The sequence below is a fragment of the Tribolium castaneum genome, chromosome 2, assembly GCF_031307605.1.
Source record: "Tribolium castaneum strain GA2 chromosome 2, icTriCast1.1, whole genome shotgun sequence".
NCBI classification, from domain to species: Eukaryota; Metazoa; Arthropoda; class Insecta; order Coleoptera; family Tenebrionidae; genus Tribolium; species Tribolium castaneum.
In genome coordinates, this window is record NC_087395.1 from 18,510,656 (window position 1) to 18,535,014 (window position 24,359).

Below are 24,359 nucleotides of genomic sequence, written 5' to 3' on the forward strand. Positions count from 1 at the left end.
AAAAGGGTAGATATTTCAATGGCAAATCAGTTTTTTTGCAAAGATTTTTTGTCGAGACACAGCTTGCTTATTTCCACAAAATTATCTAAGTGGTGTGGCGTATAATTTTGACTAAATTTCATTATCAAAATTAAAATTTTTCAGTGCACCTTAATAGTCCTTCAAGTCCAATGCATTACGCCTTTTGATATGTGTAGTTAATTCAATTTCATCCGATAAAGTACCTAATAGCTATAGTAACTATAGCTCCAAATGAAAGTTGTGAAATAACATCTTTCTTGATCTAAAAACAGTCTTACACTTACTTTTACGTTTTCAAAACGAATTCATCAACAAATCCATTAGCTTTAATTATCCTCGAAAACAAGTCCAAAATGAGTGTAGTCAAGTCTTTAAAACAATCAACCTTCAGTGCCACTACTAAAAATACAAAATTATTTGAATTCTTTTAGCTTGGCAGGTTATTTTGAAATCTTCCATGGTCTACGAATCAGATGCAAAGCAATGACGATATAGGTATATACAATAAAGAATTAAAAAACAAATTATTTACAAAATTAAGTTTAGTAATCATTTAGATAAGCTGCCTTCTGTACAAATTCAAATTTCTATAAATCCACCTCCACTTTTTCACAGACTCATTGGTCCAGTGTACGGATATCTAAAAGTTAGGATACGAAATGACGTACAAATAAAACGTCCCCGTCCTCGATAGTTCCGATAATGTAGGCAGAGAGCGCGGTAGTTCTATTACCGTCCAAGTTTTCAGAGCAATGAATTTGAAAAAATTCAGGTTGTATTTGTTTAATGGTTTACACATAGGAAACAAAAAAATACAGGCAGATAGAGCATTAAATTCTCAATAGCAAGACATAAACATAATGCAAAAATTTATCGTATACTGCTATATTTTTTAAAAATTCTAACGTTTTTCAATTCGTACTCTGTCCCTCATTTCTCAAAACGCTGTGAATACGATCACAGATGCAAGAGAAATGTTAGGAAGTTGTAGAGAATTAAATTGTCTAATACAAAAAAGCATTTAGGCCTCAAAATATGATTAACCGTATACACAGCGTCTTGAAAAGTACGTGACGAAGCGCAAATTTTAAATGATTTTTTTCTCATATTTCTTATGAAAGTTTTATTCGTTACTTTTTCTGTATGTTAAGAGTGCAAAGTTCAACATTTCTGCATTTTTTCCAAGTAATTAGTGAATGGATTGGATTTAGATTAATTTAAAACGATTTGACACCGCTCGAAGCGCCCTCATTTTCACTCTGCCGTACTATTTTCTTTTGGGTACAGAAAATTCTGTGATTTTGTAACTAGTTTGGTCTCCTAACACAAGTCCTCCCTAATTTGGACTCAGGCGATTGTCTTCAGTTTCACGCTTTTCTATCTAAAGGGTTTCTAAAGACTTACAAATTTCATGGCAATTTATAAAACAAAAATTCTCGTAAATTGTTGTACCAAAAAAAAAAACACTTATTGTGAAGATGCTTATGTGATGTTAAAATAACGTAATAATTAATCTGTTCCCATTAATAAAAAATAACTGAATACTATCCCTCTTTAGAGGTTGAAGTGACGCGTACACAAAGTAGAGATTGAATATAAAATCGACCTGTCTTAGCGTTTTTGAGTACAATGAGCCCAAACGTTAAGAACTGGGGTGTACTCTTTTCAGTGGGCCATCCCGTATATCATCGCTAATTTTTATCTATCTTTTAGTCCTAGTAATACAATATCGTTAATTTTTTATTGTAAACAGCAATTGAAATAAGCTGTGATTTTGATTCCAAGTTAAAGAATATTTTGTTGTTTTTTTTTCAACTAATCTGCCCTGACCTCTTGTGATTCACTTCATCATTTATGGTAACGTTGGAAAAGTCACGCCAAGAACAAGTAACTGTTCTACTTTGCTTTGCAAACATTTCAGTTTGTTTTATCAGTTCGTAAACCGCCTTCAGCTTGGTTTCGCTTGCAAGGTTCGAGTCAAAGTTTAAAACTCAACGAATTAATGGAGAAATAGTCGTTTATTTTACAAGAATTTGAGTACAATTATAATAATCTTTGGTATTATATACAAAATTACGAACCTAAAAGGTGTATAATAAAGTAAGAATGTGAAAAAAATCACATTATTCGCAAGAGGAATACTTAATAATAACAAAATCGACGAGAGCCGGCTATCGGACAAACAGGTCCCTGTAAAATACGAGTTTGAGCTGCCAACTTGAGCAAGCAAAGACTTGGTAAACGCTACTGTGATGCAGAAAGACTAGTTTTAAAGCCACGATAAAAGTAGGCAAAAATCGCTGGTTTTCGAACCAACTGTGCTAAGTTAGCCCAAAACCACGCGTACATCAAAGTTCGTCCAACAGCCGCCATGATCAATAATAATAAATTACTCATCAAGTTATATACAAGTCTCGACAGACTGATTGTCCTTTAAGGCCTTTTTGACACAATTTTATCACAATCATCACGCCTTGTTACTTTTCGCGTTTAAAGTCTTAGTCTCGAATTTCTGCTGCAGCGACGCCACATTTGACGACGACCTCGCCGCGTTCCTGACCCCTGACGGCACAGGCTTCGCATCCGATTGGCTCTTACTAACCGTAGCCACCTTCCTCTCCCCCGGTTTATTGAAACTAACTTTCGGTTTAACCGCCCCTCTGGGCAATCCATTAACATTCGGTTTGGTGGTCGCAATCGTCGGTTTCTTCGTATTGACAACATCCGGTCCCTTATTCCCGGGTTTGGTGTTGCAACTCGTCACGACATCCGGGCTGTTGGGCGCTGGGCGTGGCTTCGGGGCCCCGGGGGCGGGCCTAACCGGCGACGGCTTGCGCGTGCGCAGATTCGGGGGCGTGGTCTGGCGATTGATCGCGGTTTTATTGGGCGCGCGCTTGGTCGGGGTGGGGCTGCGCGACTTCGCTTTGAAGGTGGAGAGTTTGGGTTCCTCGGGCGATTTGATTGGCGGGTTGACCGCCGATGGGAGGATGTAGCCGCTGGAGGTGGAGCTAGTCATGTTGCTGTAGACGCTTTCCGGGGTTTTGTACGGGGTGTTGACGTACGTGTCCGATTCGGGGCTTTTGATTTTTGCTTCCTCTTCTTGTTTCTTCTTGCGGGCGAGGGTCGAAGTTGAGTAAATTGAGTCAAAATTGCGATTTTGGATTTCTGAGACTATTTCTCCGAGGAGGCCCATGCTTTCGTTCGAACTTGAACTGGTCTTGGGCTTGTCTTCAGGGGGCGTGACTGGTGATTCTTCAATCACTGCGTAAATGTTATCACTGCTTAGTTCTTCGGTTAGTTTTGCTAAAGGTGCTGTTTTGTTTAAACAATCGTCATATTGGTTTTGGCTCGTTTTGACTGTTGGTTTTTGGTATCCAGGCAGGCTGGGTATTTGTAATTTTTTGTCAGAAGTGGGCGGGGCCGGAGGCGGGGGGCTCTTAGGGCGACTCCCTGAAGGTATGCTCAAGGGGCGCCTGGCACCTCCTGGTTGTCTCATTGACCCGAAAGTTTGTATATTAGGTCTAGGGGTCACACTAGTGCCTCTCATACTTTGCGCCCTCATTATCACCGCCTTATTACCCTCCCCTCCAACACTAACTGTGGTGCCTTCAGGTTGTAGAATCGGATTTGAAATTTCAATCGATCTCAGGGCGTTCTTATCCATAATTTTACTCGCCTTTCTGGGCAAAGTACTAGTACTAGTGTTACTACTAGTAGTACTGCCAGCAGGAGTAGTTTTCTTCAAGAACGAAGTTATTCTATTAAGCGTATTGCCATCTTTTGTGGGCGGGGCCTCGGGGGCGGGCCTTACCGGCACTTTGGGGGCGTTCCTCAACGGCGAGATTAATTCTTTGGCCGTGCAAGTTGAATTCTCCAAAATCGGCGACGATATGATTGGTTTAGCCGTGCTGCCGGGGTTAGGGGGCGGTAGCGTCGGCGCACTCACATTCTGAGAGACGCCGGCCAAAGCTTGCTTAAATGAGTGAGATCTGGACATGGAGCGTGTCAAAAAATTGTTTTTAGGTGGCGGTGGAACCGATGGGGGTATGATCGGGGGCGGGGGTGCCGCCCTTGCTGGCTGATTTTCGACTTTCTTTAATGGTGTTATGGAGAAACCTTTAAAATAGCCGAAAAACTCGCACTGTAGGGGCGAAGTGGGCGGGTCGTTTTGCAGGAGGGAGTGGTTGTCTTCGGTCCGTTTGGTGGAATCGGGGCCGAACGGGGCGGTGCGTGTTTTCGCAGGCGACTTGGTCCTAAAGCGGGAAAAAAATAAGCACGGGTAATGGGGGGTTTGCGGTTACAGAAAAAGCCAAAGCTGTGAGAAATAAACAAATGTAACAAAAAAGATTAAAATGTATTTATTGTACAGGATTGACATCGACTTAGTTAATCGCATGCAAGAGACACCACAGAGCATAAATAAAAATTAGAGACTAAATACATTAAAGGAAAGTTTATTAAGGTTAAAGGGGAACACGTTTTAGTGTGGTTCTAAGCCGGCAGATGGCGCGGAATTTCTTTTTCTATTATCTCTTTAAGCACTGACTTTTTTCGGGAACGAAAAAATGTTTTGAACATAGAACTTAATTAAATTTGCGCCAACCTAACGCTTTTTGACTTATTTTTGAAAAAAAATTCTCATAACAAAAGATATTAAAAAAAAAACAAGGTAAGGCGACGAATTTGGATTTCACGCTGATTACAAATGTATTTTTGATTTTAAAATTTGTAAACGGAAAAGGTATCAAAACGCGAATTTTGTAAAATCTTTTGTCCGTCTCAATCCTCTTATGGTCGGGTCAATCAGGAAGGCACTACTTGGGAGCCGAGTTATTTGTTAAAAAAATAATAGCTAGAAAACTAAAAGTTATATAGAGCAAAAGGGTTTGTTTCAGTGAATTTTGTTGGTCATTTTGCCATTTTTACAACACTAGCTTAATTATTAAGAACCTCGATAACTCAAAAATTAAAAGTCGTAGTTTCAGTGCTGATTTTGCGTATTATGCCAGGGTTTTTATAACCATTATTTAACCGTCATTTAAAACCTTAAAAACATAGTTTTATTTGAAAAATAGTGAATGTACCGAGTTATTCATTAAAAAATAACTCAAAAACTGAAAGTTGAAGAGCAAAACGGTATGTTCCAGTACATTTTGCTGCTCATTTTGCGTATTATACCACCATTTTTACAACATTAGCTTAGTCGAGAACTTATTTAAAAATTTAGTTTAATTTGAAAAATGGTGGATGCGCCGAGTTATTTTTTAAAACCTCACAACTCAAAAACTAAGTCTTAGAAAAAAAAACGGTTTGTTTCAGTGAATTTTACGGCTCATTTTGCCTGTTATAACACCATCTTTACAACCTTAGCATAGTTGAAAACTAATTTAAAAACTTAGTTTTATTTGAAAAATGGTGGATGCGCCGAGTTATTCATTCATAACTCAAAAACTAAAAGTTGTAAAGCAAAACGGTTTGTTCCAGTGAATTCTGTGGCACATTCTACATGTTGCGCCAGCTTTTCATAAGAATTAATTTAAAACAAACACTAGAATAGCCTTCAAAACATAAAAAAAATTCAATCTTGTTCAAGCAAAGTTGTATGGACTTTTTTATGCCTTTACAACCACTTCGAGTTGTTAAAAGTGATAAAAAGATATTTTCAGTTAAATAGAAAAACGCCACTTCAAGTTACCAACAAAGAAATGATTGTTTTGTCATTTGGACAAAGAAGTATTTTACGTTTTGGGAAAAGAGGCCTACAAACTTTACAAAAAATTCCTTAGTACCAACATTAAATTTTGAGTATGTATCAGCTGAAAATTAAAAATTCTAAAGTCTGTTTTAACCCCGATATGTAGAAGTCATTTAGTAGTAATTGGTTTTGTCTCTCTTTTATATATTTTTAGTTTATTGTATGTTTACAATATTACCGTTCGCAAAGCTGGTTTTTTGATTTTCAAGTGTATTGTTTATCTCGACCAAGGTCTCGATAAAACACCTAACATCCTCAAGCTCAAAAAACCTACAATGCATTTGAATTTTTTCAGAGTTTTTGTACAATTTCTTAAAACAACTATTATTAATGAATTGAAAATATTAATAGTATTAATAAAATTAAAAATAAAACTTTAATTAACCAAACTGCCATTCTGAAACAAATGATGGAAAAGAAATTAACGTACCAGCGTCTACATCTTAGTATGGGAAACAGGTACTTGGGCTTCTCTTACAACTTCAACATATTCCGGGAGAGTCTTATGTATTTCACTGAATTTAATTGCGCAAAAATTCGAACTCAAGGCTATTTGACATTATTTGTTCTTTGCTTTTCTCAATCTTCATAACAAAATGATTTTTTAACGAAAATAATCAAATGAAATTTTGACCTATTGTTTACAAAAGTAAAAAATTTAGTTTTTGTCGTATTCCAAACTTATGATCATTTATCTGTTTTTGAGCAATGAAAAAGGAACACACAAAAATTATTAACAAATAAACATTACTTGAATAAACACAAAATTCAAATACTAACAGATACAGAAATATCTTTTTGCCCTCTCTTCCTCTTACCAAGTAAAATGAATATTCGCGTTTCGTTCAAAGCTAATAATAATTCTTCTAGTTGATTGGATTCTATTCGTATCATCACAGTGCATCTGTCCCTTTACGTTTTTTAAACGTTATGTATATCTGTTTAAAAATAAAAAAAGTCAAATAACTTTTTTTCAAAAAACCGTTACACTGGCGCAAATTCTAATTGTTTAAAAAGCTCAATTCCATTTTTTCGATTTAAAATTAGATTAAAAAAACGCTAAAAATAGAAAAATTATTTTCATTTCACACTCTGCCATCCCCTTTAGCCTTAAAGTCCCCAGGCGGTGTACACTGGCGTAACAAAACTCTGTGCTACTTTATCAAATTGTTACAAGTACGCATGGTTCCACTTCACCTGTTACACAACGTGCGAACTTGTAACAATTCGAAAGTCGGTCAAAATAAAAACGTTACACTTTCGGCGAAGTATCGTTGAATTTTTTCGCGAGATCCTTGACACTGACCACCATATGCGGCGTGTCACAGAGAGTTTCAGTGGTCACCGGCGTTTCGATTTGACTAGATCTATCTTTCCTCCGTAGATTCGTGTTGAGTTTAAGTCCTTTGATATTGCGCAAAGATAAGCGTCGTGTGCCGCCACTTTCCGGATTAGTACCGTTTGTTATGGTGTTACTTCTAATAATAGCGTCAGTGTTTGTTGTGGAGATCAAACCCGTCTGCTTGATCTCCAAGTTACGAATGTTTTGAACACGTTCGGACACTGTGGGAATTGAGTTGGAAAAGAGACTACCACCACGACATGCAGACACAACATGCTGGAAACTGTTAAACAGACAATTTTTTACGTACGTTGGGGCCGCTGATTTCGAACGAATGTGCAGAACGTTGTGTTTGATATAATAAGTAAGGAACGCGATCAGTACCAAACCGGGAATAATCCCCAAGAATATCACAAAAAGAGCCACAACAAACTCTTTGCGAGCTAAAAAATAAACATTAGTAAACAAACTAAAAAATAATAATAATAATAGTACCGTCAGGATCCGAAGCTGGGCCGCTGTCCTCCGATCCCCCAGGTCCCGGATCCTCGCAAAATGGCGGAGCGTAGCCATCTTTACAGTGGCAGTGGCCCAAATTGTTGCACCAACCGTTGTTGTTGCAATTGTGAGGGCAAGTTTTTCCAGCTAGTTGGAGACTAGCCACGGACATACACTTCTGGTTCACGCACATCTTGCCCTCACCACATTTGGCGCCATCTGGTGCGAGACCTGGATCCACTTGGTTGATGCCCAAGTCGACGATGGCAGTCCGACAGGCCACTATTGAACCTTTCAAGTTTAGGAAACTGTGGCTCAAAATAGACACCGATTCCATGCCGAATTCCAAACGCTCGTTCAAATGCTTGCAATGAAGCATTCCGCACAAGACGTTCCTGAAAAAAAAAATTACAAAACTAGAAGCAACAAACAAGCCAAAAATTTCAGAGGAAAAGCTCAAGTTTCTGATTAGTCATTCCATATATTTCCTTATCAATGATAAAATTTAAATATTTGGAAAAAAAAATCGTTTGAGGACACTGATAGCCCAGTTAAATTAGACAAATCGGTAGAAAAAATTCCTAGAGAGTTTTTTAAAGCTTCCTTAACACTTGAGTAGACATATATCAAAAGTCTCCGACGTTGGGGGCCGAGATCGAAGAGGGAGAGGGTGTTAAAACAGTCTTTTTTTGGTTTTTTGCTTATATCTCGGAAACTGTTTCTCCTATCAATTTTTATCTTCTCGCCAAAATTAAAGCTGATAAAATTTCCTACAAAATGGTTATATGCATTTTTCTTGTAGGACTAACCATAAGTTAGAGTTACAGAGCTGGGAAGAATTAATCATTTAAAAAAATGTGCTTTAAAAGAGCATGTCTTGTGATTTGAAAAACTGACAATAAACTGAATTTATTGGGTCCAACACTTCATTAGAGTAGAAAGGGGGGTACATGAGGATTACAGAAGTCTTCAGAGTCGTCCTTAGATGCTGCATTTTCGTCTTCGTCTCAAACATTGAAAACTGAATTACAGTCTTGTTCAGTAAAATATTAATAAATAGATGATTTAATATAGATGTTTTAAATAAATCTTATAATAAACTGTATGCATTGAGTCCAACAGTTCATTCTATCATATCTTCTGGGCCATCTTCAGCTGCTGAATTGTAGTCTTCAATTGGAGAGCCCGAGGGAAGAAAGTATTTTTCTCCCTTATTTCCCACTCTTAGGTTAGTTGAGAGACGCTTTACACACACTATTTCCATATAAATACTTATGATATACTAATGTTTAGTTAAACAGTGTTATGTAGAAACCAAACTTCAAAAGCTAGTAGCTCACTTACGGTTAGTCCTACAACAATAAGACTAGGACCATTTTGTAGGAAATTTTATCAGCTTTAATTTTGGTAAGAAGATAAAAATTGATAGGAGTGACCGTTTCCATGATATAAGCAAAAAAAACAAAAAAAGATAGTTCAGCCACCTCCCCCTCCTCCAGCTCGCTACCCAACCTCGGGGACTTTTGAAATATGTCTACCCAAGTGTAAAGGAAGCTTTTAAAAAAATCCATCTCTCTAAGAATTTTTTCTACCGATCGCCTTATTTTTGTTTAATTTGACTGAGCTATTATAGATCTGAGTGTAATAGAAAAATGTCGGCCCTTTTAGCACGTGTTTGAGCTAAAATTCGCAAGATTTGAGTCGAAAGTAAAGTCTTTTAGAGTGTTTATACATATTTTTTTCGCTAAAGATGTTGCTAAAACTGATCAAAGAGTTACCAAATTATGTCGAAATTTGTGCCATTTTGAATTTTTCGTCCATTCACATACATTTTTGGATCAAAAACTCAGATTTTTAGATAGGGGAAAGAGAGGTAAGAAGACGACATACAAGATAACGAATTACGAATTCCTACTAAACTAAGAGTTTTAAAATCGAGAAATTGCTACAGTGCATGCCCACAGCGTAGAGCAATATGGTAGCTTGGATATTTCGGTGGCAGAGCAGGCTAATTTGAAGTTAAACGTTGATAAGTGATATTAGTGCATGGCGTTATAATTACTGACGTTATTAAAAAACGGAATAAATTTTGACCGGCAAGTAACAAAAAGTTTATGAGGGGTTTTTTGGTTTTGAAAATGGGTCTTCTAAGCAAGTTCTTCTTAAACATTACTGGTACGCATAAGCTTTAAAAAATAATTTCGAATAAGTTGACAAACAAAACATGAAACTTACATTGTAATTACAAAGCCATCCTAACTATAGTACAGTCACAATAATAAAAAATGTCACCCCTATAAACCCGGCCGGCTAGCAAGAGTCTGAACTCAAACCGCAGCAATAAATCTTTCGGATCATAGACATCAACAAAAATCATCGGCTTGAAAACATGATTTAGTGCTGTTACCCTTGTAATATCGACGATATCTTAATCGCGTAAATTAATACATGTAAATTCACTGTTTTCTCAAAATGATTAAAACTGTATTACGTAAATTAGACGAGGAATTATTTGATGTGTTAACTTTTTAAGTAAAGGAGAATTATAATTTTCTGAACAATATAACACTTTCGATAGATTTCCAACGCCGCAAAGTAATTAATTAATTAATAATTTAAATTGTTGAAATTAGTCATATTTTAAAATTTGATTGCAACTGTTATGTTTATGACCCGATTTGTTGCCGTGAGTTCAGCCCCTTGCTAGCCGGCCGGGTTTATAGGGGTGGTGACATTCTTTATGATCGTGACTGTATGAGGATTGGTCTTTTAACCTTTAGCTAAAATGTGGACTTGCGACTTTTGTACCAAATTTACTTTCTTTAATAAATATATTTTCATATTTTGCTCTTACAATTTTTTAATACGTCATTTAAAATATTGCTCGATAATTGTTAACTTATCAGCAGTGAGTGAGTGGTAATATGTCGGATAGCTTTTTTAATTTGTATATTTTTTTGTTAAAATACACTTTTTTGATAAATATTTTCTTGTCAGTCATTTCAAATATTTTCTAATTAGCAATTGTAACTTACCTCACTTTCCCTATCTAAGATATCTTGTTATACCTAACCAAAGAGGAATAAAAACAAAAAAACGAAGTAATTTTAGCCTTTTTCAAGAAAATAAGCATGTTTTTAAGCTAAATATTCAGTTCTTTCGCGTTATTTAGTTAAAACCAAGCAGAAAAATCACTAAGCAAGCATAGAAATTGTTTTATTTTTCTGAGCTTAAGACTCAACACTTTTGTTATATATCCAAACCGAGTCATGACATCATTTTGGTTTGAAAGGAACATTATTTTCCCATACTACCAGACCTATAAATATAGAAGCGAATTCTTCAATATTTCTATGTTTCAAACGTTCTTATCTTCCAAACGCAGAGAGTTAGAACATTTTTACTTTAAATTTTTTTATTCAGAATTGCTCAAGGTATAAAACCTTCCCGGTGGGGAACGGGTTTCAGACCAATCTGTAACTAGTTTGCGACCAGAAAAAGAAAGCAATTGCAAGACTTCGTTTTATTTTTTTTTATACAAAAATGACATGTTGCAAGTTTATTTTGTAAAAATTAAAGCTTGTGTTAGAATCTTCATTTATTGGAGAATCTAGTGAAAAAAAATAAGTTCCAGAGCTTTATTCAGAAAGAAAATATGACGATGTAAATACAAAATGTGTACAATTTTAGTTCAAAAGTTCAAAAACGTTTTTTTATAATGAAGGCAATACCGACAGATTCCAATTTAGCAGAAAATTTTACATAAGAATCAGTTTCCAGTAATGTTGTGCAAGTGACTTTTGAGGTGCCTGCTTCCGGACTAATGAGTAATTAGACCATTCTGAGTTAAAAATGCAGTCCTTTCGCAATATTTTTCAAAACCCGGACAGAAAATTGTTACATTAGGACGATTTTTCAGCCACAAACGCAGATAAAAGTACATTTAAATCGGTCGAACACGTGTTATCTACCTGTATGTTTTTCCATAAATCAAACACTTGTTTAAGCTGAAAATTCAGTTCTTTGGCCATTTAGCTAAAATCACTAAAGCATGCCACAAGTGAATTTATTTTTAGGTTTTAGCAATAGTACAAATGCAATAATTATCTCGAAGCATTTAATTAAAAATAAACCGATGTCACAATTTGTTTAATTTTTTTATTTAAATGCTATTCCTTATAACTACTCGAATAGCGCAATTTCTCGTATTATAAACTTAAAAGTGCTCATTATAATAGCTATAAATTCGTATTTAATGGATAATGAAAACTAACAAACGTTCAAAACACATTGTTTTTCTCGACAATTACCAACCGCTATGAGAAGGTTTTACGCATTTTCTGTGTATTTCTGTACGGAACTTACGAAACAAACTGTCCAGAAGTTTAAAGAATTAAAGCATCAACCAATTGCCAAAAATTAGTTCTACTTACTCATCGTTGCACTTGAAGAAACTCTTGTTGAACTTATCATAACCGCAATTTCCATGTCGATTTCCTTTAATATTCATTTTGTAACACTGGTCGTCACTGGATTTGCCCGTTTCGCCCCACAAAAGTTTACACTGATCAGTCCTAGTCCTGCAAAAGCCATGATAGCAAAACGCCTTCCCGCCATCACACATTTCAGCGTCCATCTTGTAGATATCAGCCGGGCAATATTCACTATGACCGGTGCAATATTCGGGCAAATCGCATTCGTAATCGGCCGATCGACACAACGTACCCGCCGATTTCGGTTTACAAGTCTGCAAAAACAAACCATAGAAAAATTAACATTTGCCATTAAAAAAGTTACTGTTAAATCGCAGCATTCTCCCGTCGCACAGCTCGCATTCGTGTGCAACATACACGTGGTGGCATTGCAACAAGTGTTGTCACAGTGCTCCGGAAGCCCACAGTCGCACTGTTCCCCCGGTTCGACGAAACCGTTGCCACAGACGGGGCTATCAAACAGCGCCGTCGGTTTGTTCTTGAGACAGTAGTCCATGCCGTGTGTGAATGCAAGTAGGAGGTAGTTGAGGCTGCAGGAGGACCAATGTGTTGGCGCCACTGTCGAGCTACTGGGGGCCATAATGCACCGGTCGTCCGGACACGTGCACTCATTCGTGTCGTGCTCCATGCCGAAATTGTGCCCCATTTCGTGGGCCACTGTGGTGGCGACGAGCCCCACGACGGGGGAGTGGTCCGTGTTGACGCCCCCCGAGTACTCATAAGTACAAATCGGGCCTTTGAGGGCCTTCCCCACGACGCCGTTGTCGAAATTGTATTTCCTGGAGGATTTGAGGTGATTGTGTGGTTTAAAATATGGTTTCGCTTACGTTAAGAGTTGGGCGTTGTCGTTGGGGTGCTCCTTGACTAGTTTGTTGCGTCGGTAGTGGAGGAAGCTGGTGAGGGTGGTGTCGCCGTTGGGGGAAAAACTGATTTCGTCGTGTTCCGTCCAAATGACCACACCGACTAAAGCTATGAATATGTTAAGAGGGGCGTACAGCTGCAAAAATTAAATTAGTTTGGGGTGATTTTCTAAGGGTAAAACAGTACCCCGTTTATTATGTTGGCAATGGTTTTGCAATGGTGTTCCACTTTACTTGTGCTCTCACCCAGTTCTTTGTACTCGCGGTTGTCCACAACTAGAACCAATTCGACGTATTTCGACTTCTTGTTAGCGTTGTAGGGACCCCTCACGGCACTGTTCTGCTCCGCGGCTCTCTTATACTAAAATAATTTATCTAGTTTCAAAGTTTGTTATGTTTGCTGACGAGCTTAACAATATTAAACAGTGTACAGGGTGACTATAAAATATGTGTCAAAAATGTTTTGACTACACCTGTCGCATTTTACCAAACTATTTTTTTAAATAAGATTGATAAAATTGTAAAATAGCTATTAGATCTCTTATTGAAAGTATAAATCACATTAGCTATTTATTATTTTTTTGAAGTGCATGAATAATTTTTAACAGCAATTGTGAGAGAAAATGCGACGTTGGCGTTTTTATAGTTTTGGTAACAGGTAATACACTTAATATATTGGCTTAGTTTTCCAGCGAAAAATTGGATTTTTCCAATATTCTCAATAAAAAAATATATTTATAATCATATTTAATAAATTATTAAATACAACAGCCCAATAAGGTAGAACTATACCTAAAGACATTAAAAAAAAACTGTTTAAACAAGTGTGCAAATGGAAACAACTTGAAACTAAATTTAAAAAAAAAAAATAAAAAAATAATATCCATTTTAATTCATAGTAGAATTTTACAACAGCGCATTTGAGTTCTCTGTATAAATAAAGAATTCTGTGTTAAACTAAACCCCAACGACAAATATTGAGCCAATAAAACCCACCAGAAATTGTCAATTTGTGCTCCATTTCACTCCAAAAAAATGCAAATGCAAAATTTTCCTATGAACTGAAATGGGATATACAATTTTTTATAAAAGAATAGTATGACACAATTTTTTTTCGCATTAACACACTGTTTAAAAATAGTTGTTCATTAGTTATCTACGAAATTTAAACGTGATGTGCCGTTTAATTTAAATTGTTAATGCTGTCATTTGCAATGGCCATGAAAATCAAACAAAAAGGCTTCGAATCTAAAAACGAAAAAATATAGTACTACAAAAAAAAACACGAAAATATAAAACACAAATCAAAACAAGCAACAATACAGAAAAATGCAAAAAATTTAATAAAATGTTAACCCAAAGTTTAGGTAGAAATGACAGTACTCAGAAACTACAAACACTCTGAAACTACAACAGTCATTTGGATGAAGCGGAGGATTGAATTTGAATTCCATAGTCGATTTTGCAAACAACATTTTTAAACACTCTTTTAATAATGTTGCTGACGCCATCAAAGTTAGATATTTTTTCAGACTTTTTCAGAATTGAATATTAAGTTTTTTCTAAGAAAATTAAAGTATTGGAGTTTTTTAACACGTTTAAATTCGCTCAAATACACAAATATATAATTTAAAATTGGATGCGAACTGAGAAGTATTTACAGTTCTTCAACGATTTTGCATCTGTCAAGTTTTGTAGTCCTATCAAAGTCTGTGTTAAAGATTGAAGTTTATTTTCTAATACACAAACTAAAAATTGTTTTTTAGTTGTGTTCACAACTTTCCTCCGGTAAGTGCACATACGAGTACATATTAAATAAGTGTACTGCCGAGTGTACGGAACATTTTGATGGTTCAAATTGTAAAGTAATAAAGAAACTAAAAAAAATGAAATTTGATGCGGTACCGCTACTTTTAGCCGGCAATAGTAGATAAAATTTTGTATACCACACGTTCTAGGCAACATGTATTTGTAAGCGATAGTGAATTTATTAATTGTAATCGAATTCTCAGAATGAGCAAACGCAGTTAACTATTATAAATGTTATGTGTAAACTTGGTTAGTTTGTAAACTAGTCAAACCGTTGGCTATTTTAATAGAAAACGCAGTTTTAAGTAAAATAGCGGAGTTTACAAATTAGCTAAGAATCTTGGCTAAACTACTTGAAAGACAAAATAGTTGGATAGTTTGAAATCTATCCAAGGCAGTTTGGCTAATAACACAAAATAACCAATGCTTTGGCTACTTTACACAAATTAACCAACTAGATGGCTAATGTAGTAAATTAAATAATAAAGGGGGATTGTGAGATATTTTTATTTTTGATTATAGGGTCAGTTTTTTATATATAAACTAACTAAAAGATTCGATGTTTACTTGGACTTAATTGGACAATGATTAAAATGCAAATATAGGATTGTATTTTTATTTAATATTTTATTCGATTTTGCCTTTTAAACTTATGTTAATTTGTGATAAAACTTCCTATTAAAGAAACTGTTTACGTAGGAACGATTTAAAATTTTTAACCTGTAGCCCTATTCACTCTTAATTATCTTAAAGTAATGCGTGTTCCGCAACAGAAAAACCATTTTTATGATTCATTATTTCACACAAATTATTCATTTGTTTTGTAGAAAACGACTCAACACACAATAAATTTAAAAATAATAAAAAATCCAATTCTGACGTTGCTTTTCCTTAAAGGTGTCTCAACGGAAAAGTTATCAAATAATATGTTTTGCGGCTGCACTGTATTAAAATTGCAAATGAAATTATTTACTAAATAAGCCAGCTAGTTGGTTAGTTTGTAAACTAACCAAAGCATTGGTTATTTTGTGTTACGAGAAAGTTTGGTGTTCATACAAACTATCTAGCTATTTTGTCTTTCAAGTGAATTGGCCAAGATTCTTGGCTAGTTTGTAAACTAGTCGCTTCTTTAGTTGAAATTGCGTTTGTTTTCTATTAAAATAGCCAACGGATTGGCTAACTTACAAACTATACAAGTTAACACATTAACCGTATACTAAAAATTATTACGTAAAAATGAAATAAAATTGTTTTTTTTTTCATATGTTTTCTGCGATCCAGAGAAGTTAACAAATCACCACAATATGCTGTAGCAGCCTCGCTAAAATTATTCTCACTGTCTAAATCACCTTCAACGCCCATTTTCATTTCAAAATTCACGAAAAATTGTAAATACGAACGATGTTTTTACAAATTATCCATCTATTGTAGACTAGTTTCTAAGGTATTATACACATCACCAACTGCAAAAGCCTACCGCAAGTTTTAAAACGATCATCTGTTTAGTAAAAGTGGAAAATTTACAATTTCAAAAAATAATCTAGTAGCACTAGCTTCATAAAATATTATCTGGTGTTTGCTTGCTCATCTAGCAAAATCTTACGTTAAAATTACAAACCCTTGAATCCATTGCAAAAAGTGAATATTTTTGCATTCGTTTAAAAGTAGCTCAAGATTATCAAAAAACAAATTTAAAAATTATGATAAAAAACGGCAATAATTCAGCTTTTGAAATGGAATTTTTGAACTGCAGTAGAAAGAACTGCGATTTTTATGGGGACATTTTGACATAATCACGAAAAACGGGTTTTACTTTTTAATTGTGAGTTCAACTTCTTTATTAATTAATTGAGTACAAAATTTTGGTATTTAAATTTGATAATAGTTGCTAAACTACTATCATATATAACGATTTCAAATTTGTCGCCAATTCGACGACAAAAATCACAATTTTTAATATACAAGGTGCTTCACATACAACATACAAAAGTCACAAAACACTAGATACGAAAAAGGCACATTTAATTATTTAATTTTTGGAAACCCATGGCAGTAGTTGTCAAACTAATGAATTTTTCATCGATGGTCATAAATTTATGTTTGTCACAAACAATTATCATGTATTCTGTCAAGAGACGGCATGAATGTGATTCTAATCTATTTATCCTAATGACTAACTAATTAAAAACGTTGCTAATTTTTCGAAGGGGTGAACAAACTAGAGAAGACTATCCAATTTTTCAAAATTTGTAATCGAGTTCGTATTGAAATATGTATTGTTGGTGGCATTTTACAGGCGCAAGCAACTTATTTACCCTAAGTATCCTGTTGTGATTGTGGCTCTTCTGGGGGTCCACTGCGTCCCCCGCATACCCACATGTCTTGTTCCCCTCCACCAGGTCCGCATGCTTGTACAAGTAGTGCAAATCCCCGTCTTTATTCTCAACGTAGTGCATTTCCTCCCCGTCAAACACCACCCCCGAGAGCCCGTCGCAGGTGGACAGGGCGACCCACGAGCCCGGTTTGTTCCTGACTTTGCCCCCATAGTGGCACAGGTCGACCTCCTCCGGTCTGGGTCGTATGACTTGGTGCGTTCCGTTTTGCTGAACCTTGCGGAAGAATCCTTTCGGAATGAGCTGTCGATTCAGGGTCAAGTCTAGGAGGAAGTCTTCGCCGTCGATTGGCAGTGATATGGTCAAGTGGTCGAGGTGATATGGTCCATTCTATGAACGGAAAAGATAATTATGTCGTTGAACTGGAAGGGTTTATCGCGGAAAAGTGGGTGGAAATTACCTCGTCTTTGCTTGTCGAGATCTGACGTTTCTCCCGTCCGTGGTAAATCCGAGGCTTGACGAGCGTATGGCGGCTGAAGTCTCTGGCAGGATGTTGTTCAGCTGGAACAGATTTTTTGCATGATAGGGTTACCTGTACCAGTTTCGAAATTGTCGCTTTCTAAGCGGAGTCGCTTATTATTTTCAGCGCGACAAGTCAATTTGTACGAGTGAAACTAGTTAAGAGTTTAAATGAAAAATTGCCACAATTAACCGAAACTGACTCAATTTTTATTAAGAGAAAGCGTAATCTTGAAATACACCGCTGGAAGACGGCCAGGAAAATGCAGACTGGAGCAAATTTAGACGCGCTGCAGGGGATATGACTTTTTGGAATTTCTGCACTATTTGGTTCCGTCGCGCCTTGTGAACATGTGACAATCGGACGAGAAAAAACCGTAACCGAACATCCGCAAGAGATTTGAAAAAATGCACCAAGTACAAGCTGGATCAAACATTTCATTGTGTTTGTGTAGAAATTCATAACTAGCTACATGCAAAAAAATCTGGAAGCAAGATCTATAAACATACACACCGACACCGTACAGTTGATTGGAAGTGTAAAGTGAGACTCTAAAACTAAATTTAACACACTGCAGTCGAGTTTGCTAAATTAATTCTCTGTAAAAACTCTTTCAACGGAAATAGGAAAAACGTAAACGATTAAAATTTTGCAGCGTTGTTTCAAAACATTTTCAAAGGAAACTAAAAAATAGACCGCAACAACATTTCTATTTCCAACTATTGCAAGAAGAAATCAAAATAAATTTTAACATAACAAATACATCCTGTAATAACAATAATAAAAATAAAATAACTCAAAACATAAAACTGTAGCTATTTACAAACTCTGCTGTACAAAATGGTGACGTTTAGGTAAATAAAAAAAACTGATACCTGAAGATGGTCATTTAAGTGAATGGTCGAAACAAGTAGCATTTTTAATTTAAAAAAACTTGAGAGAAAAGGAACAGGTTATTGACCCATTACAAAATTGTACGTTATTACAAAATCTATCAACAATTTCCATCGCAAAACTTACAACCGCCAAAAAAAAACATATTATTCATAAATCATCACGTATATTAAAAATTACAAGAGAACAACAAATTTACAAAAAAAAAATAAATTCAGTATTCACCATAAAAGTATTATTATATTTTGTTGCGAGTGCTATTTGTTGGCTTTTTATTTTGATAAAAGTACATGCAAAATGGCGTATCCTTTTTTTCGCTTTACACAAAGTCACCAAAAAGTATGGATACAGCTTAATATCTTCAGAACAATTAAACAGAGTACCTTAAAATTTGGGAGACAGCAAAAAGTGCTTAAATTCTATCATCTGATATCTTTCCCAATTTTCAATCATCATTTATTTTGAAAATACAGGGCTAACTTGATTTTTTTAAATGGCACGAAAAATCAGATATAATCATTTTTAAATGATATTTTTTTTTTGAATTCACTGATGTAACATATACCCACTTTTATTTTTATTTAAAGGCAAAAAAATAATTCTGGATTTGTGGAAAAGTAAAATTAAGTTAGCTTTGAAAATACTGTTATTATCATTTGTAAATTATCCAAAAAAAATTCGTTTAACGATCTTTGTAAAATGTTAATAATAGTTTTTAGTTTGTGATTTACTAATTATTTATTGTTGATAGTGGATTTGTTTTTGGTCATTTGAAAATATTCACAAGTCGAAGATTTTAAAGAATTTTAACAATTTTCCTCAGGTAAAAGCAAATATTCGTAATGGATTATTAGTGAGTTAATCCTAAACATTGTGATTCATCAAAACGAAAAATAAAACGTTTTATAAAGGAAAAACTAAAATTTAGTCCGGAAGTACTTGAATCGCGGAGTATTAGTAACTTGTTTTTCACTTAATTATTATAGGCTGGAAATAGTATAATATAAAAATCATGAAAATCGTGTTTAAGCTTTTTTTTGTTAAAATCTGTTCTTTTTTAGTTAAAAGTGTTATTATTATTATATTATTATTAATTTTTAACTTATTTTTAGTTAAAAATCAAGCGGCAAAGATCTAATGATAGATACAAACAAAATTTCTAAAACAATCAAAACTTTACATTTTTAAAAATTTTATTAGTTCAATAATTTTTTTCAAGGTTCGATAAAATAAGGTATGCATGTGTCACACCATAGAACTCAGAAAAAATGCTCTTCCTAAAAACATTAAATTTGATCTTTGTTGCCACTTAACAAAAATAAATGAAGTTAGCCTAGTATTCTCAGAACAAATAGAAATAGAAATTTGATAAGCATCCGAAACGATAGAATTTATATATTGTAGCAATGTTTTCTTTGTACACCATTAATTTTTTTATGATTACCCCAAACCGCAACGACCCTTTAAGCTGATCACTTAGGCAAGCTTATTATGTGATTTATTACAGCCAGGTTGTAGTCTTTCAGACGAACCGATGTGTATCGTAAATATTTTCGGGTCACCCTTGTCAAAACGTCTTATTGTGAAAATTGCTTATCTTAAACACCAAAATTTGTTGTAAAACTATATGGTGTACAAAGAAACGTTGCTATAATTTTCTTTAGCATATACCAAATTTCAAGAAGAATTTCATACTTTTTAGTGACCCTATATATCTTTAATTAAAATACTTATAGCTATTCCGTAATTGTAAAAACCATATTTGACTTAAAAGAATTATAAAACAGATACACTATAATTTTATTAAAATAAAAAAATCCATAGTAATTTGTTTCACGAGTACACCTACATATTATGGTCTAACATAATTTAATTCACTCTCCTTCACTATTTTTATTATGAAACTACATGACATACAGTGATCAAATCGTTATGATTTAAATCACTTACATGCAAATCAAATTTTCTCCCAACCTCCATCAAATCGTGTTCATTTATGTTCTGTCCCAAATTGCTCAACATTATACAAATCTAATCCTCACACTGAACTGTATTTTTCATACACTTTAGTAAAGTAGAGCAATACGAACGAACAAACCTCGTTTTACTAGATTACATTCTTTGATTCTAAAAAAACATACGATCTGATCGGTTAAACAGGAATCCAGTTAGCTTTATGAAGCTTCTTGTGTTGCATTTTTTACCTGGTAGGCCTAGACTCTTAAATAAATAACCCTGTATGTACCACTTAAAGTATTTTTAATTATGTAAATCCTGTGCCCATAGTGCATAATTTTAGATGTTTTTTTACGTTGAAGATTTTTTTAAGTATTCACTTTTTACTTCATAAGATTATTATATCTCATTTGTAAACAATTAATTGTAGGTAACATACATCTACTTTGTTTGAAAGATTTTCAAAGCTATTGTTTAATGCATTATGTTTTTGTTATTCATGTTTGTTGTGTTGTAGCAATAAAATTAACACTATTTCTACCAAGCGATTTTTTGAATTTTTGATCTAGTTATCCATGACAATTACCTCAACAGTAAATGCACTGCGTAAATAACTTCAGTATCGCTTTATCTGTCAATATGTCCAAAACTGTCTTGGACAACTAGATCAACATTTTTGAAAATCTCACGGTATTATTTTGTTATTACACTGCTTCACCCTCTCATAATGTATTTTATGTTTGATTATACACTGTCTTTAAAAAGTTATTATTGAATGGAGAAGCCGAGAACACAATAGTTCCCGATAATTTGCCAACCTTGTGCGTGGAGGAGCGCCGGTTTTTCCTAAATAATTTTTAGTGCAAATAATCTTGCCGAACAACAAATCACTTAACGATTTCAAATGAGACGTAAACAACTGTTTGTTTATATGTGCTTTTAATTTGTAATTTCCTTGCAACCAAAAAAGGCGTCTCAACAATTTTACAATTAAACGTCCCGTTTTGGAAAACCGACCACCAGATTATGAAAATTTTGGCCCCGCCTTGGCGGCAAAATTCAAACACGTCGAGGTTATCTCAAGACAATATTTCCTTTGTTGATTGTGCTCCACAAACAGAAAAATCGAATATAGGTAACAAGAGGTCAATTGTCGCAGCGACGCGCCACTGGTTTATTGACCTCGGTTGAATGAAAATGTAGCGAGGAAGCCTTACAACGTGCATTTCCTTGACGGGAAAAATAAACAAATTTATTTTTTATGAAATATTTATTTTTCTCTAATAGCCAATATCGAGCCAAGGTCAGTTTTGGCCAATTCAAGGCCGTTTACATAAGTTCCCCTAAAACGATTAGAAAGTAAAATGAAATTACATCAGTGTTACGGTTATTGTTTCAAGATTAATCTAATTATGTATGTATGTGGGACGCGGTCTTGTTGATTTTTTTCGCTAAATGGATTGATTGAGGAAGCAATTATAAAATTTTCTGGACAATTTCCAAAACAAACTGATAAACAAATCGGTGATAAACGGGCCAATGTGTGCACCAGTTATTACGTTACGAAATAATAATCAGCTGCACACTAGACCCTTGTTACTATTTTAGTCTCTCCCGGAATAACTTGGGTAAACTTAGAGCGCAGGTGAAGTCTAGAAAGGCACGATCAGGATGTTTATTATTACTTAATAAGCGAAACCTACTTTCTACCCAAAAATATTGCGAATTGTGCAACATCTATCGGTTGTCTTTGACCATGGCTTGGGCAATTTTCCATTTTAACTAAAACTCCGCCTAAATATTTATCAATGGGAGTTTTTGTAAACAAATCGCAAACTGCAATGCTCTAGTAATTAGCTCCAACCTTCTGCAGCGCTACTTCCATCACTTCTTGACATTTAATCAGACTTAAGTGAGTTAAACTGGGACATTAATTAGTCATCGACCTTTGACATAAACTGCCGGTTCTTCGTACCTAACTGGCGGACGGACATTCAAGACATCTGCTAAAAAATAGCAGCACCTGTCTGTGCAGATGCAACTGACAAACAAAAATTGCTACAGTAACTTTCTTTCGTCGCGTGTATTTAATTTTGAGCCAAACCACCTGTTATTATTCTATTCAGCCACCATTTCCCTGGTTAGATGACATTCTTTCGTTGATTTTTACTGCAGTAAGTCTTGCGTGTGATTTACTTTCAAAACAGATTTTTTCAGTGCTCCTATTATGTCTGAATTTAAAATGAGCCTGTCAGGCAAGCAACTGGATCGGAATATGGGCTTTCGCTGGAAGGCTAATTCATATTTCAAAATACTCGGTTAGGGTCGTTGGAGTAGAAACCGAAAATAAATTGGTAGTATCGAATTATAGAGAAATTAATAATTTAATATACTAATTACCATAAAAAATCAAAATTATTCACTCAAGTCATTAGAACTGAAACGGAAGTGGCGTTTAGTGAAGGGTGATTTTACTTTTAAACTACTTTTAATTACAAGATTGCTCAATATTAACGGAAAATAAAAAATAATGTGACCTTGTTAAGGCGACTAATTTGAAACGACTTTTATAAATGAACTCGTAAGTTTGCATTTAGCAATTTTATTAATCTCGAAGATTATTTTTTATTCCCACGTATCTGACCAATTTATGTAATATATGGACAGAATGGTCCAAAACTCCAAATAACTCTTTTTCTACGGAAAAATTAATTAATTTCAGTTACTGGACTAAACCCATAAAATCAAATATTTCTGGTAGAATAGTGTACGTAGAAGGCTTATAAATATTAAAAGATTTGTTCGATGACTACTATATATATTTTTTGAAATAAATTAACAATCGTTTAGTGATTAACAATGTCGAAATGTTTTTATTCAACCATTGATTACAGCTATTTGTTACTGTTAAATGAAACTTGTTTTTGTTTTTATTTAATAAAAGATTAAGTATTTTACGCTATTTACAACTGCACCTATGAAAATTTTACTTTTGAAATATTGCAGTAAAGTAGAACCTCTTTGCTCTTGATATAATTTTAAATTATAAGGAAAAACTTTAGTTTAAAGTTTCTTCCTGTCCCTACAGCGATTTTTAAAATCCGATCCGACGTTTGTGTTGTTATCAACAGCAAAAATTCTGTGTTTATACATTTTTGTTCTTGGTCTGTTTATTTAAACTTCAGCATTACTATCCCTTTTTGAGTCAATGCCTTTATTCCTTTATTTTTTGAATCAATGTTCTTATAATTTATTAGGTGTGTGGAAACTAAAAAATAATATTATAAACATTTTAAGACCTTTGCTACTTTGCAAAAATGAAGAATGGTGCAATGGAAACATAAAATATGCAAACAATTTGCACTTTACGCTTCATTAACGTTGCATTTCAACTTTTTTTTGTATTAGCGAAATATATAAAATAATTTGCAAATTGAAAAATAAAATGGTAAAGTTAAAACATTTGGTGATAAAATAAATAAAAAATAAAAATATGAAACACGGAAAACAATTACATATTTAGAAGTTTGAATAGTAGTTGTACAGTCGAACAAAGTGAAAATGACGCCTCAATAATCCAGCCGACCTGACTGCAAGAAGGCAGAGTCGTAAATTTACGGATTGCAAACTTGACGTAATTAGAAAATAATTTTTTTAGGAGCTGGTTTAGAAAAAGCGAAATGAAAATTTAATTCAGAATTAAATAATTCGAATTAAGTTACCACATATTTTGCATAGACAAACGTCAAGTTAATTAAATGAAAAATTTAACAAACCACTTCTTAAAGGAAAATGAAGCATTAAACTTAACTTTTTTTAACTTAATATTTTTTTAACCTTTTTTTCATAATAATTCACAATAATAAATACAAAATTGG

At 34.4% G+C, this 24,359-nt stretch overlaps 1 protein-coding gene across 1 annotated transcript in view; it reads right to left on the bottom strand.

The window, feature by feature from the left end:
- Nucleotides 1-2,020: 2,020 nt before the first annotated feature.
- Meltrin (meltrin) overlaps nt 2,021-24,359 on the bottom strand; it is a 29,863-nt gene continuing 7,524 nt past the window's right edge. Inside the window, exons 2-10 of the mRNA XM_008201673.3 lie at nt 17,572-17,672; nt 17,094-17,501; nt 13,157-13,330; nt 12,937-13,106; nt 12,414-12,888; nt 12,050-12,363; nt 7,614-8,011; nt 7,429-7,561; nt 2,021-4,274 (exon numbers count right to left, since the gene is read on the bottom strand). Of these exons, the coding sequence (XP_008199895.2) occupies nt 2,489-4,274; nt 7,429-7,561; nt 7,614-8,011; nt 12,050-12,363; nt 12,414-12,888; nt 12,937-13,106; nt 13,157-13,330; nt 17,094-17,501; nt 17,572-17,672 (3,959 nt within the window). The 3' untranslated portion in view covers nt 2,021-2,488. The remainder of the gene's footprint in view (nt 4,275-7,428; nt 7,562-7,613; nt 8,012-12,049; nt 12,364-12,413; nt 12,889-12,936; nt 13,107-13,156; nt 13,331-17,093; nt 17,502-17,571; nt 17,673-24,359) is intronic.